At 46.3% G+C, this 20,014-nt stretch overlaps 1 protein-coding gene and 1 long non-coding RNA gene across 4 annotated transcripts; one reads left to right on the top strand and one right to left on the bottom strand.

The window, feature by feature from the left end:
• Positions 1 to 2,908: 2,908 nt before the first annotated feature.
• DRC2 (dynein regulatory complex subunit 2) lies at positions 2,909 to 17,631 on the bottom strand. 2 transcript variants are annotated; one of them, XM_078612350.1, is made up of 11 exons: positions 17,530 to 17,631; positions 17,128 to 17,189; positions 16,160 to 16,282; positions 15,572 to 15,739; positions 14,268 to 14,344; positions 10,443 to 10,535; positions 9,787 to 9,925; positions 8,922 to 9,119; positions 7,544 to 7,762; positions 6,721 to 6,873; positions 2,909 to 4,195 (listed from the first exon to the last, which is right to left on the bottom strand). In XM_078612350.1, exons 3-11 carry the CDS (start codon positions 16,280 to 16,282, stop codon positions 3,908 to 3,910), a joined length of 1,458 nt encoding a protein of 485 aa, XP_078468476.1. In that variant the 5' UTR covers positions 17,128 to 17,189; positions 17,530 to 17,631; the 3' UTR covers positions 2,909 to 3,907. The 2 variants fall into 2 exon arrangements, with proteins under 2 accessions (XP_078468476.1, XP_078468478.1); XM_078612352.1 differs by lacking the exon at positions 17,530 to 17,631 and having other exon boundaries at positions 17,128 to 17,220.
• LOC144731298 (uncharacterized) lies at positions 6,178 to 19,733 on the top strand. Of its 2 annotated transcripts, none has more exons than XR_013587938.1 (3): positions 6,178 to 8,724; positions 8,928 to 9,224; positions 14,096 to 19,733. It is a non-coding gene; the product is annotated as an uncharacterized LOC144731298 (long non-coding RNA). The 2 variants fall into 2 exon arrangements; XR_013587937.1 differs by having other exon boundaries at positions 6,639 to 8,724; positions 8,991 to 9,224.
• The last annotated feature ends 281 nt before the right edge of the window (positions 19,734 to 20,014 follow it).

The following is a 20,014-nucleotide window of genomic DNA, read 5'->3' on the forward strand; positions in this document are numbered from 1 at the left end:
TCAGAAATCTACAGACACGGTAATACGCGTTTATACAGCGTCATTCATGCAAACTGCATCTCACAACGCTGCACAACTTGCAACATATGGAGGCGCACATGTATTAAGGTGTTTTCAACCATTTAATGATGTGCGTGTATACATGTTGGAGAAATCGGAGCATGTGAAGTTCCCAATAAGTCTGCTAAAAGGCTATTTTGGGGATATTTTTATTTGTATATGTGACAGTGCGTATCTGTGTGGGGAGAGTTTAAGCGAGTGTGCATGTGTGCATTTATCTTTTGATGTGTTTGCCAGGCCTTACCATCAGCCCAACCAAAAACTAAGCACCTGTCTGGGTATTTTGTGTTATCAAAACTCCACTCCCCAACTACCCATGAGTGACGGGGCAGTTGTTGAGTGGAGAAATTTCAATCCCTGGGTAGTGTGCTTATGACCAGCTCTGATTTTTTAGCAGAAGTCTCACCCTGATTCAGTCGAGCAGCATTATCTTTTCATCCGCTGCCTAATGCTCTTTGGAAGCTACCTGGTCTGGCGCTCCACACAAATCTGCAGGTCTTATCGGCCAGTTATGCCCTCCCTTCTCTATGCTTGCTAAACGTGGACCCATCTAAAGGAAGCTCTTCGGCAGTTTGAAACATTCAGGCTGGCCTGCCTACAATCCATACTGGGATAATGTATATTTCTGCTTCCTTGACACCAGGACCTACTGTGGAGCTCATCTGTCCACTGATCATTGGCTTGTCATCTGTGAGATAAGCCTGCCATTCTTTCACTGCGGTGGTGGGCATCCATCTTGGACCTCATTCCAACCCACAACAGCCTGGTCTCGGCTAGCTGTTGAAAGTTGCAAGCGAGAATGTCATCATCGCTTGCAACTGGTGTTGGCATCGTCCTCCTGATCCCGAGGGGAAATGGTTGATGTTCAGGACTGTGACTCATGCGCTACAATAGCTGCATTGGATACGCAGCCCAGACCTTCCCAGCGATCCTCGCTGATGGAGGTGTTGCGGTCAACGGAGAGAAAGCGACAGGCTCATTGCCACCGTTCACAACATCCCACGTCGTAGAATTAGAGCGGCTGCGCCTCAAATATTTGAGGAAGTAGCCTCCCCCTGAGAGTGGCTGGCTAATGTGCCATCTGTTGAGGAAGTACAAGGATTGATACAGAGTCTGAGACGAGGAATAATGCCGGGCAGAGGTGACCTCCCTAGCGAACTACTGAGGGAGGGTAGCGTTTGTGTGCAGACTGCCCTCCTCTAAGCAAGGCTGTTTGTGGGGTCATGAAAATTCCGTAAGGACTCGGAAATAGGGTATATTTTGGCCTGCGCAATTTGCATACTCGGGCTCAAGGTCCTGCTCATCAATCATTATGAAACATAAACTTTTATTCTTTTAAAAGTTTGCTAATTATTGTGGGGACCGGAGAGGGCCTAAATGTTGCCACGTATGTATGTGTTGAACTTTTTTCGCACCGTACGTAACCAACCGTACTTATCGGAGGTGCGGGGGAAGGACACAAAAAGCAGCTATAAATAAATGAGTTTTCACTCTAGATGATAATTTATAAGTGCATAGGCCCAGTGGCGTCTTAATATCGGACGGAAGAGCATTCCAGACTGCCGCAGAAGCGCATCTGAAAACGCGCGATGCATTGACCGTCTTTGTTCGAGATTAAAAAAGCGGCTGTCTTTCAAAACAAGCCCAACCGAAATGTATTTGTGTGCACTTACATGGTGAAAAAAAAATCCTCGCTCTTCTCCATTCTCTGTGGTGCCTGTTGCCTCAATGAGGTACATCTCAGTGTTGAAATGTTGAAGTATATCTCAGCTTGGGACAAAACGCCTTGTCGCCAATCTTCTTAAACCATAGCAAAGAAGTCCAAAAAAAACGCAACCCGCGACTCTCAAAACATGAAAAATACTTTTTAAAACAACCCCAATTCCACTTTTTTATAAGCAGACTTGGCAATAATCTAGGGCCTATCAAGTAGGCGTATGGCACAGTGTGGAGACAGAATAGCTCATGCGCAATTTTTAAATGACCAATGGCATTTTAGGGCACTTTTCTGCCAGCAACAGTCACTAGCAATGAATTAACCATGAGCGACTATGGTAACTTGGCAGGCAATGGATTTCACTGGCAAGAGTTCTCTCTAACCACTCGTTTACATTATACTTTATGCATTTACTTATTTATCCAGGAACGCCATACTGAGACACAATACTCATTTGTTTATTTTATGTTTTCAGCCAATCAGTATTTATACGTCTGGGAAGAAACCGGAGCACCTTGAAAAACCCACGTGAGAGGGGTAACATTCTATCCCCGTACAGATAGAAACAGATGGCGATTAGTCCACTTTCTGTCCTGCCTTCACCTGGCGAGCCAGAGTATGGCACCACGACACCCAAGGGAAGAGAGTTTTGCAACATTTGTGTGATTCACCAAACCACGCCTCCACAGTGCTGGATTAGATGCATGTGATCGGAAAGCAAGCATTTGTGTACAAAATAAAGAGTCTCAACTCTTTTTAACGAAGGTCCTGCCAAGTTGTTTGCAGTAAGGGCCAACGACTCCTATGTTTCATCTTAATTGAGTGATTTTCATTTGGCAAATTTGAACCATGACGCCGGCGCACAATTGGCCATTTTTGTGAATAACACGAGGGGGCCTTTGGAGGCCTCTGTGAAGCAGATGGCACGATTTTAACAGTTAATACACCCACAGTCCTTTAACCAGGGCAGACGCTGGATTCGAACCGCAAACTTCAGCAACAAGCTGCTAAACGCACTGCCACTAGGCCAAGTTCATAACTTTGGAAACATGCACGCTTACCAATGAAATGGAACGATAGCTAAAAAGTGTGCAAAGAAGCAAGACGAATCGAATTACACTGACAGTCAGGAAGCAGAACATATGGGTTTATTGATGATAATAGATTATGCTTGCAATGTAAGTATTGAAATCATGTGCGTGAGATAGTATGTACAATTTACTCAAATTTTATACAAATATGTCCTTCAACTATGCTCTCAATTAACTGCACTCTCAACCCCTAGCCCACTCAGCTGCACTGTCAGCCCCGAGCCCAAGCGTCGAGAACCTTTTCTTTCCTGAGGGCCGAATGGGACTTACAAAAATATCCTTGGTGGGCCACGAATTATTTGACACAAATTTTTTACTTCATGCATCGATTGTGTGCTCAGATCCACAAGACAACAGGTGACTGAGCATGCTCAAATTAGAAATACAGTGTTGACAGGGTTGAATATATTCCTTTCTAATACCCGATTAGTCTGGCAGAGATGCCTGCAGTGATGGATAAATATTGTTTGCAGACTGTTTCGAAGCAGGAGGCCTCATGTAAGCATGAGCCGTATGAAACTAAAGTCACAGGTTGTATCCAGCCCGTGGGCCTTAGATTCCCCATCCCTGCCTTTAGGACCACATATGTTTGTTGAACTTGTTTTGCACCATACGTAGCCAACCGTGCTAATCGGAGGTGCGGTTTAAAGTGCACATCATGTGACGGAGATTTACAATATGTTGGGCCGTGAGGTGACCATCGGATTGCAGCTTAACGAATTGGTCACTCACCAATCTGTAAAGTTTTGTAGTGTCACCTGCTTGTATGCTTGGATTGCCTCTGGCTATTCCATTTTTCTCTTTCATATAAACAAGGAATTGGCTACCCACTCCAATGCAGGAACATCCTAAAAATTCTACTCAATGAGACGGATGGATAAAGAACTATCATTTGTATAGTTATTATTTAAAGGTTAATATTAGAAATCCACTTTAAAATGGTATTTGTCTTGCCGATCTCAGTGTGGCAAAGTCACGCTCCACCCACACTCCTTCCTACCGCGCAAGAACTCCCATCGCGCGCCAGCGCGCCCATAGCTCAAGACGGCACGAGGTGCTTCACGACGTGCGCCGCTTCGATGACGACCATGTGGCTGGGCCGTCGCACACGCGCGTCACCGACGGGCACAGTCGGAGTGGTGGCGGTGGCGAGGGCTGGCGCATCTCCTCCGAGCGACAGTCCCTCCAGGTAGAGCTGCAGCGCACGGCGCAGGCGCCCGTTCTCCCGCTGCAGAGCATCGCGCTCGTGCTCGAGCGCCAGCTGCTCCAGCAGCACCTTGTTGTAGCGACACCAGAAGCGCTCCATCGAGCTGTACTGCGCTGCGACCTGCGGCAGCGAGACCACCCCATGCGTTGCTTGAATAAAAAGGTCCGGTCAAAACGTACGTGGAATTTTATACACCCATAATAGTTTAGCAATAAGTTTGTAATCTGCTTTCATTACACCAAAATGTTTCTTATTCAATCAAAACAACACTGCTTTGCTCTCATGTGCACAAGAAGGCTGTTGAGTGAAGCACACCACAATTTTGCACGGAGCATATTTATCGCTGGAATCCAGAGCCAGGCCTCAGACTACTGTGAATTATTTAATCTTCGGCTGCTCTTATTGTGTGCTCTGTGCCAGGTTGTGATGCACACACGGTCCGTGCCTCAACACATTGGCATGGAGCATTCGCCTGCAGCACCCAGGATAACATTCTCAATACAGTAGTTGTAGGCCTCCTCTGCCTACTACATTGGACGCGCACTATACTATTTTAGAGTACGGCGCTCTTTGATGCATTCTTTTTAAATCATTATTTGCTGTATGGTAAAGCTGTAGCAGAATGCCACCCTTGTGTTCACACCGACTGTGCTCCACCTCCTGTTTTAATTGCACTCACCTGCTGGGCTGTAAAGTGTTTTATAGGGCCACGAGCGGCAAGTAACCGGCGTTGCCCGGGCAAAAAAGGCAGACACACACATGCAGTTACACACACAAATCGACTGACACACACACATACACATATCGACTCACACATACATACATAGACTGAACAACAACAACCGCCATTCGCCAGTAAGTGGCAGTGACGTCACGACAACACTTGTGGCAGGCCATGTGCACCTTGTGGCCACGTGAAGTGTTGAACGCCCGCTGGCAGGAGGTCACGGGGCAGACCCAGATGGCAGAGGTCGACTGACTGAGATGACTGACTGATGCACCGCCTGTGCCCCCTACTGTGACAACTTGCTGTGCTTTAGCCACCCGGCGCTCCGCTCATTGTTGTGAGCTTGTTAGCGTAAGAAGCAAGGAAATAAGTACTTACTATAGCCGTGTTGAGGCCTTGTGCCATGCATAACCCCCGTCCTGGCCTACATTGGCGAGGCGGCAAAGTTGGCACGTTGCCAGGCTAAGGGCTGGGCCGCTACCCCCACACCCCCAGCATTCCCCGCCCGTGCAAGAATAATGGTATGTAAGCACTAAAATGATTATGTAGGGAGTTTGTAGTATAAACTGGACGCATTGTGTTGGGGAGGGTTAAGAGGACATGACACTGAAGAAATATCCGCAGCGTTATGTGTGTATGTGTTGCCTGTAAAACGCGTATAAGGAAATATCCCCCGGTGAGCTCAAACGAATGCGCAGCACTTGGTAGGGTTCGTGCCCCCCCACGCAATTGGCGTCAGTTGGTACGGTGGACGGCGCACAATAAGTAAATAATAATTTAAAAAAATGGCACAAATGTGTTAATTAAACTACATTAAAGTATACGGATGGGAAAACGGAATAGCCTATTCCCACTGCGTGGCTTATGGCGTGCTGCCTGGCAATTTTTTTTCGATGAAAAGCCCACCGTTTGAGAGGCAAATCCCCCGCAAGCGCGAGCGCGCGGAGACTTTTATATATAAGAAGAAAAAGAAAGAAGAAGAAAGAAGATACATAACTTCCTTCTATTTATCTGTAAGACAGTCAGGTTCCCACTGTACAACCATTCTACAAACGTGTAAATTGGACCTGATATATATTATTCATAATCAACATTTTTGGGTTAGATCGCGTTATTTATAAAAGTGTCGTAACCCTCCACCACCCGACACGGCCAATCAGTAAAAAAGTGTCACGTTAACAAAAGACAAATAGTTCACTACCTTAGCCCACCGGTTTGTTGAAGAGTGAATCCACAACATTTACAATTTTTTAGTACGAAGTTTCGCTCAACGTGACACATTTTTTACAGATTGGCCATGTCGGGTGGTGGAGGGTTGTGACACATTTATAAATAACGCGATCTAACCCAAAACCCTTTATTATGAATATTTTTTTCTCATGAAGAAGTTTACAACTTGTGCCATTCTGGGACACACAGCTTTGGTAGATTTATGTAAGAAGGCAGAAGTTCGCTTTTTGGGTTGTGTTTCCTTCGGGGCCAAATTAACATCTTGACGAAAGTGTTGAAACGCTTTGCGTTGGTAAAATGCTGCTAAATAACTGGATGAAAATACATTTTTTCTAAAGCCTGAATGATCCGGTCAGGAAGACCAGCACTCGGCAGACAAAGGCAGCCAGGTATTCTCTCCGTAGAGGCAAGTGTTCTTCACTCATTTTCAAAAGGGGGGGGGGGCTACTTCTTCATCAGTGTGAGGGCCGCCACACATTTTAAACCTTTGGGGTTTGACAGCACGACAATGTTGGGCTAATGTCACATTTTGTGTATTGTCGGGGTCAGCCAGTGCCCCCCGCGGGCCTTGCAATGAATAACACGGTTTCATTTATTTTCATTTATTAGGTATAGCCCTGTGAGCCATGCGGCTCTTGAACACCGGCATGGAGGGAAGCTCGATGGCACGTGGCTGGCTGTGCAGTACCTGCGAGAGCTGCTGGGTGGGCGTCTGGGCCAGCTGGGTGTCCACGTCGCGCTGCTCCTCGGGGGTCAGGGCGCCGGGCGGGAAGGGCAGCACCTTCTCTTGCTCGGTCTCCATACGCCGGCAAATCTCCCCCATCTTCAGTACCTGCTCAGCCTGCATCGAGATATCATGAATCGGCCACCTGCGCAAGCCTCCTCAAGCTCGGAAATCTGACACTGGACTTGGAGACGCATCGACAAAGACGATCTTGAGTTTGATTCTCGAACATGACCAACATCGGTGACAAATAACTAAACTCGTCATGGACACCCGAGTTTTGCACTTAGCCTTAAATGAGTACCTGGTGCGGTGTGTAAACATCATCACTGGGTAGTCAAAGGCAGATGGAAGTGATGTTGGCCACAAAACCCTCTCAGCTTTAGTAGGTGTTTACTAACGGCACCTGCCCCGACAGCCTATATGGCTACACGAGAGAGATTATTTGTCCGAGTGCATGCGCGTTGCTGTACATGTGTATTTGAGTGAGCATTTGGAGACAGTCGCCCTCCAACAACAGCAGAGGGCAGAGGAGCGACGCTTACAGCAACGAGCGGAGCACCGGGCTGCTAAACCACAGCGAAATGGCACAGGTGGTGCCAGTCATCTCAGTCAACCCATGCATTTGGGTCTGTCCTGTGACCTCCTGTCAACGAGCCTTCGACACTTCACGTGGCCTCAAACTGCGTACAGCCTGGCACAAGTGCCGTGGTGACATCACTGTCACTCAGTGGTGAACGGCAGTCGTCCTTGTGTTTGTTGTTGTGCATGAGTGTGCAGGGCCTGCCTTCCGCAGCACCGTGTCGAGGACGGCATTGGTGCGGTGGCTGTGCTCGGCCAGGACTGCGAGGCGCTTGCGCTCCCGCGAGCGCTGCTCCCCCAGCGCCCCCTTGCCCTGCAGGGCGTGCAGCCGCGCCGCCGCTCGCTCCTCGCGCAGACGCTGGTTCCGCTCCTCGCACTCGCGCGCCAGCGCCGACGTGCGTGCGCGCACGGACGCCATCGAGTCCTAGGCCAGCATGCGCGGCACGAGCAAAGGAACAGACGCATGAACCCAGTGAAAACAGCCGCACGGTTCGAAAGGAGTGCAGCGCATGAGGAATATCAAGGGAATGCGAACAACACCAGGTCAGTGAAATCACTGTGACGAAATTACTAATCACGTGGATGTTCGAAGAGGATTAAAAGTGGAAATTTGGTACAAACATACTTACATTTCTTTGCATTTAGACCCCTAGAAATTACAGCTCATAGTCTCATTATTTTAATCTATAGATGGGGGCCAGCCTAAGGTTCTGTATTGCTTTAGGTTAAGTGAATGGACACATAAAATATACACAATCGACATTATCAGTGAACGAAGTCATTATCCTCCAAATGAGTATGACATGAAAGCCAGCAAGTTAAGCCCACTACCGGTTATTTGTGCAACATACCTTTGCAGAATATCAGAAAGTGTAAAATCTTAACACTATATTAAGGTAGTTGGCTAAGACGGTTTACACAAATTCACTGGATGCCAAAGACTACCTGTAGCGTTATTTTATCGCGAGTATTATCGTCTGCTGTAACGTGTATTGCAAAAGCCTTGTGGCAATGATCCACTATACATGAGGGAGGGGGCTGTCTGTCATGGGCCGACTGCTGCTGGTCCGGAACGCGGCCACCAGGATGCTCACGCGAACCTCATACCGTGAGCACATATGACCGATAATAACATCTCTGCATTGGCTTCCAATTAAATTTTGGGTACAAATTAAAGTATTGAGGCTCATATACAAGGCCTTAAATGGTCTCACACCATTTTACATTCAACAACTGAAACATCTGCACGTACCGTCACGACCTCTCTGATCCGCTGATTTACATCTGCCCCACGTGCCGAGAACTCGACCCAGCACCTGGGGTGACCGAGCCTTGGCACGCGCTGCGCCAAGACCACGGAATTCCCTCCCACCAGTGGTTCGAAAGGTGAGCTCGCACACCCAGTTTAAGTCTTCTCTAAAGACTCACCTTTTTCACCTGCAGACCTACACTTCCCATGTATGACCAGAGGACTTTGGACTTTGTAGTATTTATATTTCTTAACTTCGATCATGACACACCGAGATCCCTGGCTGAATTGCGCCTTATAAGTGTAAATTATTACGAGTATTATTCATTTGCACCTGTAGACGCTGCAACCTGCGCGCCTGAGCTTCAATCTCACGAGCACTCTTCTCGTCGCGCATCTTCAGGGCATCGAAGGCGATGCGCCGCTCCTCCGTGGCATCCGTGTACTGCTGCAGCGCCACCTGGAACTGGCGCCACAGTGCCTCCACAGCACCTTCCAGCTGCATGCGCAGCGCCTGCTTCTCCTCGAGAACCTGCACCAGATCGACAACGGACCGTGATACGTCCGCCAGCACGCAATCAACACAGCACCCAGTGAACAATGAACCCAGCAATCAACTCATCAACACAAGACCTTGGTACTATGACCAGCACACAATACAAAACTCGGTGGATAATCAATACAATTTTAGCACCCAGTGGTTCAACACAGTAGCAAATTAACCCATTCAACCCAAAACCCAAACCAAGCCAGTATCCAGGAACTGATAAATTATCAATCGGAACACCCAATTAACCAAGCACTCAATAACATCATAAATCAAGTCATTACCCAAACAACTCAGTACGAAGTCAACCAAATACCCAATAAACTCACCGCCCAATTCAATTAACTCAGCACTCAAGTTTTAGAGCCAAATACCCAATAAACCCAGGTGCATATGTACAACCATTCTGTCTATCCACTGTTGGATAAGGACTTTTCCATGCCCCATAATTACCACCAAATCATCCCAGCACCCAGATACAGCCGATTCATATTTTTGAAAAAGATTATCCTTTTATGTGAAAAGGGTGAACTTCGGGGCTGATTTAGCCACTGGTTTGGATTTAAAGCAGAAGTACGGCTCAGTTTCCACTGCAGCTGTTTTTGCACCTCCGGCTGTAACTGCACTGCGTGTGTGAGTGAATCAAACCCACGTCGTTCTTGATCTCATCCATTGAGCTGTGGAACTCTTGCAGTGCCTCTTTCTCCTTCTCTGCAAAATTCTCCTCCATTGCGAACAGGATGTCCCCGATGTCCGATATCTCGTGGGCGTGCTGCTGAACAATGAGCTCCCTGCAGCACACGGCGCGCACACACGCGCTCACCACCGCGCATGCTGACACCACGTGCCACCGCTGCTGCCACTCACACAGCCAACCACTGACACCTCACTCACTAACATCACATGCTGACATAGACAACCACTAACACCCAAGTCATTGAAAATGCATTCACTGGCACCTGTTTCTGAAATTTAACTCAATGGGACTATAATTACTGACACCCCTCTTTGAAATTGCTACTAATGACACCACCACCACCACTGTCATTATCACTCACTGGAATACCGACACTTTTATTTTTAAATCCTATCCCACTCCACTTGTGGCCCTGTCCGCTACAGTAGGTGTCAACAAGCCTCCTGTATGACAAATCCCAGACAATATTAGACCTCTGAATGTTCAGACCAAATGTTTGCCACCATCACACCATCAGTATCGTCGCCATATCAATGATAAGAGGTGGCGGTTAGCTCTTGTCTCAGAGCTCCCTGTGTGGGTTTAGTTTGTTTCCCCATAGTGCCACTCACCTCTCACTGTCAAACTCCTCCTTGAGGGCAGACACCTCCAGCTGGTATTCTTCCCTGAGACGTTTCACACGCGCTGCTTGCAAACCCAGCAACCTGTATTCCGAGCGAGAGCAGACAGCACAGTATCCACTTTACCCTGCTGCATGCACCTAATCCACTAAACCATCAATCATCCAACTAACTCAATGAGTAAGATAGCATCCACTTACCCCACTGCACCACACAGCATCCATCTACCCAAATAAACCATGCAGCATTCACCTACCCCAATGATCCACACAGTACCTACTGCGAATGGGACAAATACAAATTGATTCCATTTGGTTTCGGCACTTTTATCAGATTGCCAATTGTGAATCTGTGGAACCAAATCCACCCCATGATTTGTGCAGCCTTTGTCTGCGGGTGCATGTGGTGCGCATGCGACAGCACTTCCCATCAAAGCGAGGTGCAATGCCTGCATATTGGTGAGACAAGTTTGATCTTTTTCAGTCGGAAAGGTTAGAGAGAGAGGGCAGTGAGTGAGGTGAGAGAGGGTCGTGAATTGACATTCCACACGTTACACAACATTATACGATACATATTCTTTGGTTCTTTCGGTAAAGTCACGTAGATAGAAAAATAAAAGTAAGTAATATAATAATAAAGTTATATAATAAAGTAATATAGTTTTTTATATTATTTTATTAACTTTTATTTTCTATCTACGTGACTTTACCGAATGAACCAAAGAATATGAATTCCTGCAGTCACGAAAGTTTTAAGTCAAAATTATATGATACAGTCACTCAACATTTTACTAGACCACCACAGAACATTAAACAATGCAATTAATCGTCATCAAAACATTAACTAAAATAACCACACCACGCATTAATCGATGTCAATATACCACATCACACTAACCTACCTAATGAACCACACAGCCCGTACAACTTGCAGGGTGCTGATAAAGTCCAGCAGCCTGTACACTTCAAACAGCTAAAGCGCCAGCTCAAAGGAAACACGGCTCACCACCTTCACTACAGCACAACACAGCACCACCTCAACCACAACACCACTACAACCACAACACAGCCACACTACAACAACACAGCACCACCACAACTACAACACAGCACCACTACAACAACACAGCACCACTACAACAACACAGCACCACTACAACCACAACACAGCACCACCACAACCACAACACAGCACCACCTCAACCACAACACAGCACCACTACAACAACAACACAGCACCACTACAACAACAACACAGCACCACCTCAACCACAGCACCACCTCAACCACAACACAGCACCACCACAACAACACAGCACCACCTCAACCACAGCACCACTACAACAACACAGCACCACTACAACAACACAACACACCACCACCACTACAACACCACAGCACCACTACAACTACAACACAGCACCACCACAACTACAACACAGCACAACTACAACAACACAGCACCACCTCAACCACAACACAGCACCACCTCAACCACAACACAGCACCACCTCAACCACAACACAGCACCACTACAACAACAACACAGCACAACTACAACAACACAGCACCACCTCAACCACCACACAGCACCACCTCAACCACAACACAGCACCACCTCAACCACAACAAAGCACCACCACAACACAGCATCACCACTACATAGCATCATCACTACAACAACACAGCACCACCTCAACAACAACACAGCACCACTACAACAACACAGCACCACTACAACAACACAGCACCACCACTACAATAACACCTCAACCACAACACAGCACCACAACTACGACAACACAGCACCACCACCACTACAACAACACAGCACCACCACAACCACAACACAGCACCACCACAACCACAACACAGCACCACCAAAACCACGACACAGCACCACTACAACAACAACACAGCACCACCACAACACAGAACCACCTCAACAACACAAACTCAACCACAACAACACCACCTCAACCAAAATACGACCTCAACCACCACACAACACAGCATCACCACCTGACCACAGCACAACGTAGCAACAGCTTAACCACAACAAAGAATCAGATGAAACACAGCACAAGAATGCACCTCAATCACAACTCCACAATGCAACACTTCAACCACAGGGCCGCATATTAACACTTTATAGAAAACAGCAACAACCACAGTTTACCACTACGTGGCGGTGACATCACCACGGCGCTTGTGCCAAGCTAGGTACACCCACAGCACCACCACCACCACAGAAAAGTACAAGTGTAGTGATGGCACAACACAGCATTACCTCAACCACAACACAGCACAACATTGTAACGTCTTATTGGTTCTTTCGGTAAAGTCACGTAGAAGGGAAATAATAAAATAATAAAAATAAAACAATAAAATACAATTCTCACGACGTTTCGGCCACAACGCAAGCAGCCGTCCTCAGGTGAAGAACAGGGCTGTCGGAAAGACAGCGTCTGACAGCCCTGTTCTTCACCTGAGGACGGCTGCTTGCGTTGTGGCCTAAACGTCGTGAGAATTGTATTTTATTATGTTTTATTTATTTTATTTTATTATTTCCCTTCTACGTGACTTTACCGAAAGAACCAAGAAGATTAATCTCTGCAGTCACGAAAGCTTTAAATCGAAATTTAACATTGTAACGATAGCACAAATATACTCATTCCAACCACACGACACGGCAACACCATCTCAAACACAAAAAGCACAAACCTAAACCAACACAAAGCAGCACCTCAACCAGCGCACAAGACCGCCACAATCACAACACAACACTGATTTGAAACAGCAACACAACGGCATCTCAAGCATGGCACCAACACTAGTTTAACCACACTACCTCAATCTCAACAACGTTCTAAACGACATCAACAACACAGCATTAGCTCAACCACAACACAGCACACATCGACGAGTGTTTACATTTTGGTTGTTCAGAGATACTGCATAAGTGGTTTTGGTTATTGCATTTTGTTTCCATATCCATATTAATAATAATACGACAGTAATAACAGCATTTAGCTTGCGTGGTGGAAGATTTTTCCAAATGAGTGATTCATAAAGGCTTTAAACCGTTCTGTAGACAGTACTGTATATGTGTATACTAGCACTGCCCGGGATATAACTTGCAAGCACTCATTAATCATTACATCGAATTGTGTGTATGTTGAACTTCTTTCGTACGGTACATAGCCAACCGTGCTAATCGGAGGTACAAGAGATGGAAAACAAAGCCAAGTTTGAGCAATGAAGTGCACGCCGCGTTCCGTTAAAATCGTCGTTTACAAACGGCGGGCTATTGGATATTCCGAGGTGTTTTATCTAATTTCCGGGGATAATTTTTTTCATAAATTCGTAAAGGCGACAATTTTGCGGTAATGTCATCGGCAAGATGAACATTTTTGAATGTATTCAAGTTTCCCCTCGACGTGCCATTGGGGAGATAGCGTTACAAGCGGACAGACACTTGTGAATTATATATCTCATGTTTAAAAGATAAACCACAGACTAACAATGCACATTTGTAAGGAGCATTTCATCTGTACATCCCAATGCACTTGCCATGCATTCTTTTTTTTGTTCACCTATTTCAACCCACCCACTGAAAATGTTGACAAATTGCCCCCTGCGCAGGACCACAAGGCATGGGGAGGCCTTCATCGAGCAATAGACAATGGTCACAGTTGATGATGATAAGTCTACCTAAGGCTTAGACACGGCCATTGAAATGAACGGTCTATGCGACACCTCATGACATCGAGATGCCTGTAACTGGAGCGGCCGGGCGATGCAATGTCTCACTCGCCTCTGCACATTCTCCATGTGGCTGCGAAACGCCATGCAGTGCTGCTCTTCTGCCTCCTCCAAGTCCTTGGTGAGGCACTGCGTGGACCGAGAGAGGACGGAGACACTCTCTAGCGATGGCACTCGACAATCTCATCTCAAAGTGCTCACACACACACAGCGGGGAGATTGGCCACACAACCCCTACTTCAGAACAGGGACACATTTTCAAGGAAAATATAATATTACAACTTGAGTACTGTAAAATCTACGTAGCTGTTGTGCAGAGTTTATGTACATCACTGTGTTGAAAACTAATTTATTTAGAACTGCTTTTTGTGTGTAGTTTGTTGTCGATTCCCCGCAACTCCGGTTAACAAGGTTGGCGACGTAAGGTGAAAAAGTTCAACATACGTACATACAAAAGAAACCCAAAAATCAAAGACTCATAGCTTGTCAATATATACTGTTAGATTTGTGTCACGTGTTGTTATTCATTAGTTAGAAACTTCACGAGTAACAGAATAAATAAATTTACTACCAAGCCCATTATAACACTCTAACAAAGTAAATGAAAAGTCACTACCATAAATATATTTGCCTTTATCTGCAATTTTATCCTAATTCAGCTGTCGGCATCATGTTCTTTCGCAGAGCAGTTCAAACCTTCGGTGTTTGGGTGAATGGTCCACAGAAGCAAATACCACAGAACTACCTCTGAATTCCCTTCAAGTGACCTCTGTGTCACACAGTAAGGAGGCAGCAATGACCCACCCACTCTGCCACCACTGAGGGTAATGTTTGTTTCGTCGATAGTCAAATCATATATTTTTAATTCTCAGAGCTGGAAATTAGCCAAATTAAGTCCAAGTGCAGAGCCGAACTAAAGCAACTTTTTTCAAAATTTCTTGCTGTGGATTTCACACCTGATGATGATTGCTTGTGTTGCAGTCGAAACGTTGTGAGAATTTTATTGTTGAATATATTTTAATTTTTTTACTTCCCTTCTACGTGACTTTACCGAAAGAACCAAGAATATAAAGTAATTTTGTGTGACCGCATTGATACCAATAACTTACTCCACTTGAGAACCAAGTTTAATCAAAGGCAGTGGCTTGTATTTGAAACAAGGATCTCACTTAAGCTCAATGTAACGGTGTGCTTGACCATAGCTTTAAAGCATTTTTTCCTCTCGTTAAAGCATTTTCAAGCTTGCGTCAGACAGGACAGGGCACGCAGGCCAATGTACATGTATACTCAATGAGCAATGCTGGTTCCTATAACACAGACCCTCAGAGGCCAGCCCGCGTTGATAAGAACCCTTGCCTTGATAACACTGTCCTTGCGATCAACTACGCGCTCAAACGTCTGGCTCAGGATCTCGAGGTCACGGCAAAGCTCCTGGCTCTTGGCCTGGCGCATCATGGCGCGCCATTGCTGAGTCAGCTTGGTAGAGTTGAGCCGCGTGTTGTTCTCCTCCTTGGCCAGCTTCTCCTGCACGGGCGAGCAAGCGACAAAACACTCGGAGCATTCGGTCGGCTGTTAAATGCATTTAAGGGCATAGTCCACTTAGGGAACAGTGCACATTCGACTACCAGTTTGGTCACATTACTAGCATGAATCTTTATTGACATTTATTTTCAAATATTAATTTAAAGCCTTGATAAGTCTCAAATGGAAGGTTTAGCCAATTTATTTGTACAGCCACTGGACTAGAAAGTGGCCAGGAAATGGATTAATACATCTAATATAGAGCTGTGAGTGTTATCCCCTTATATGCGTGGGTTTTCTCTGGATAATACAGTTTCCTCCCGCGTGTCAAGCACTGGTAAGTGATACTCATTAATGACCAACGTCCTTTACTGGCTAAATCATCTCAGGGGGCTCAATGCAGACAAACACGCTTCTGCACACCTTAAGGTACTGCATTAGCATGTCCTCCTTTTTCCGACGGGAATCTTCCTCCGCGAGAAGCTTCTGTTGAGCTTGTAGCAGCTGCTCCTCCTCCGTCAAAAACTTTTTCCGCTTCGCCGGCATCTGTTCAAGAATCGCACAAGACACATGGAAGTCGCGTAAACGTGCAGCGCTTGCGAAAACAGTGACGCACGCGACGCAGGAGCGATGCGTCTGTCACACGCTCAAGTGACTTCACCTAGACACAGACTCTCGCGCACATTATCCCTCCTATAAGCCTCCGCGGGAAAGACAAAAACTCGCTGAGGGTCCACATCATTGTAGAACAGAGAGAGATGCAGGCTTTCTGGTGGCAGCATGCATCACGAATGCAATGTGACATATCACATTCGGAAGCACACAATGCCACATAGTCGGAAGACTTAAAAAAAATGCCCCTATTATATTTCAACTGTGCTGTTTGCATTATACCATGAGACAAATACATTTCCATTTGAACCTCTCACAGTGAACAGGGCACCACCATCTTGTATCAGAAGAGCCCTGAGAGTTGATGTAAGTTAAAATATATTTTTGGAGTTAATTCAGTGGGCATCTTGATCAACACTGAGCACACCTTGTATTTGTGACAAGGCTGAGGCCATCTGTTTGAGAGCCCAGCTATGAAGAAATATTGATCAGCAACATGGACACTGGCGAGAAAAATGTAATAAAATATGAACAGTGCATGCTTCGTGGACTTTCACAGACCCATAATAGGAACACACGATTCGACACATACAGTACTACTATTAAACAGCAGGCTTGACCAGAACATAACGCAAGGAGGGATATGGAAATGGTGACAAAATAGCAGGCAAAAGGGAGAACACACACCACCACCATGGATTGGTCACCCTCTTGGTCACTACCACCAACGATAATGGTGTTAACCTCGTCGTAACTGAAACACACCAATCGTCCATTACCTTGGAGTCTTTGGATGTGTGACCGAGCAGTTGCGGGTAGCGCGGGTAATGCCCGGGTAACGCTGGTGAAGAGAGGAATGAGTACAGGGGGTTAACACGTGTAAGCGGCAATGCAGGTAAATAGGTTAACAAGAGTAACCATGCAACTCAAGGTGAAATGTAAAGAGGTTGATAATAGTTGGAGGTTACAGGGGTAACGAGGGCACGCCGGTAGAGGGCTAACGCGGGGAGGGGGCCGAGGCGAAGAGACGACACGGGGTAAGGGGGTAACGTTGGTAGAGGAGGTCGCGCGGGTAACGCAAGCGAGGATGTTAACGCGGGGGTAACGAGAGTAACGCAGGTTAACAGGGGTAACGAGAGTAACGCGGGTTACCAGGGGTAACGAGGGTAACGAGGCCTTACCGCTTTATCCGCCCGCGGCCGCCTGGCGCTCAGGGCGTCCTGCGTCTCCTAGCAACGCGAACTCTCGCGAGATCTCAGGGATCGCGTGGGGAGGTGTCGGAGGAAGCCCCGCCCCCTCCCCACGCGATCCCTGAGAGGGGGGCGGGCCGTGGTGGCGGGGGAGGGGTAATCATAAATCAAATCATAATGGTAGGTTTTTACCCTTTTAACTGGTACAAAACTGACACCTTTATTCAAGGTATCATGTTTGCAATGACCACAACACAAGTAGTCAATAAAGCAAACAAAAAGAAGCAACTCTGATAAGGATAATAATAATCAAATCGTTGTCGAGCGCCTCAACGTGACCGTGGCAACAAGGGGTCAACACTCACCTTCGAGACGACTGGGGTTCATCTGAACGCGGCTTCACCCTCTTGGCATCTCTATTGCCTTCCCAGCCGCTATCTCCCAATAAGGCCAACGAGAGGGCATTGCCTCTCTCCCATGTGCAGATCATCGGCCACGGTGGCGAGATGCGATATGCATCGCCAGAAACCCAGGTGCACGTGGGTCCGACCCCAATTCCCGACCCTGGCGCCTGTATATTTTTGTAAGTGTGCACATCTCTCTCCCAGTTGTGGCCTGACTTTTCCTCCACATCTAGAAACGTGTCTGCAGACTGTTTGGCTGCTCTGCATTTCCACGCCACAAGCCACTTTGTTGAGCTATCATTTGTGGCCAAGTTGCTTCTGAAAAAGAGCTATTTTATATTTTTTTCAGTGAGCCTTAACTGGTAAAATAAAACATTGTTTTAGTTGCTGTCAAACCTACTCACCGTCCTTTGCCAATATCATGAGTAAGACCACGAGACCATCAAATATAAAACCGTAACCCATTCACGACTTTCACGATCGCTTTGGAACACTGTGACAGCATTTCTGAAACTTGGTAGCTTTGATCGTGTCATCGTTTCAGATACGTTTATTCGTGAATGTTATTGCAAAAGTGCATTTTATTTATTGTAAACCTCACTGCGTGTTGTATAATCCCATATTTTTGGTGAATTACCCTTGTTTGATGCAGCCGCGTGGTGTCAAATAAATTCTGTCTCAAGCGTCGAAAAGCTGCCCGATGGCCAGTGGCCCATACCGCATGCATTTTTAATGAGTGGTTTGTAATTGCAGCTGAGCTCCTGTAACTCTTACTCTGAAGACCCATGCACTAATTGTAAAAGCCTCCGTGTCGCCTGCTACGGCTGCTAAAACGCAGACGAGGTAGAACAATGACAACAGTACAATCAATATCTTTGGGGTATCTAGACCTGTGAATTATTTGCCGGTCTAGATTCTATGCATTGTCTAGATTCAAGGATTTATGATTATTTTTTATATCCTGTTTTGCTAAGTACGGTGGGGTTAAACCTTTCAGGCATGGCAGCTTTTCAATTACGCGGTGTTGGCAAGGCATGTTTCATGTTGTGTATTCGTGTGCTTTGTGTTGGCAAGGCATGTTTCATGTTGTGTATTCGTGTGCTTTGTGTTGGCAAGGCATGTGTTTCATGTTGTGTATTCGTGTGCTTTGTGTTGGCAAGGCATGTGTTTCATGTTGTGTATTTGTGTGGTTTGTGTTGGCAAGGCATGTTTCATGTTGTGTATTCGTGTGCTTTGTGTTGGCAAGGCATGTGTTTCATGTTGTGTATTTGTGTGGTTTGTGTTGGCAAGGCATGTGTTTCATGTTGTGTATTCGTGTGGTTTGTGTTGGCAAGGCATGTGTTTCATGTTGTGTATTTGTGTGGTTTGTGTTGGCAAGGCATGTGTTTCATGTTGTGTATTCGTGTGGTTTGTGTTGGCAAGGCATGTGTTTCATGTTGTGTATTTGTGTGGTTTGTGTTGGCAAGGCATGTGTTTCATGTTGTGTATTCGTGTGGTTTGTGTTGGCAAGGCATGTGTTTCATGTTGTGTATTTGTGTGGTTTGTGTTGGCAAGGCATGTGTTTCATGTTGTGTATTCGTGTGGTTTGTGTTGGCAAGGCATGTGGTTCATGTTGTGTATTTGTGTGGTTTGTGTTGGCAAGGCATGTGTTTCATGTTGTGTATTCGTGTGGTTTGTGTTGTGGATTGCTAAGTTTGCAATGAAAAAAAATCTTGAAAAGTTCAGCTCCGGTGTTCATTTTTCTCTAAACTTATGAAATAAACGATTGACATGAGTCTGTCTCTTTATTTATACACTGTGCCTATCCTTGTTAAAATTTTCTTCAAGAAACAACGACAGAAACATCGTGAAAATTGAGTTTCCGTAGGCCCTAGGCCAGGGGTCGGCAACCTACGGCTCCGGAGCCGCATGCGGCTCTTTACAGGCTGCTTCTTGACAATATGTACGTATGTACAGTATGTACTCAGATGCATTGCGGCTCTTGAAATACTGAATTTTGTACCGAATTGGAAAGAAATGGCTCTTCTTGTTATTTTGGTTGCCGACCCCTGCCCTAGGCACAGTGCCGACTG

This window comes from Lampetra planeri, chromosome 38, assembly GCF_965212315.1.
Source record: "Lampetra planeri chromosome 38, kcLamPlan1.2.h2, whole genome shotgun sequence".
NCBI classification, from domain to species: Eukaryota; Metazoa; Chordata; class Hyperoartia; order Petromyzontiformes; family Petromyzontidae; genus Lampetra; species Lampetra planeri.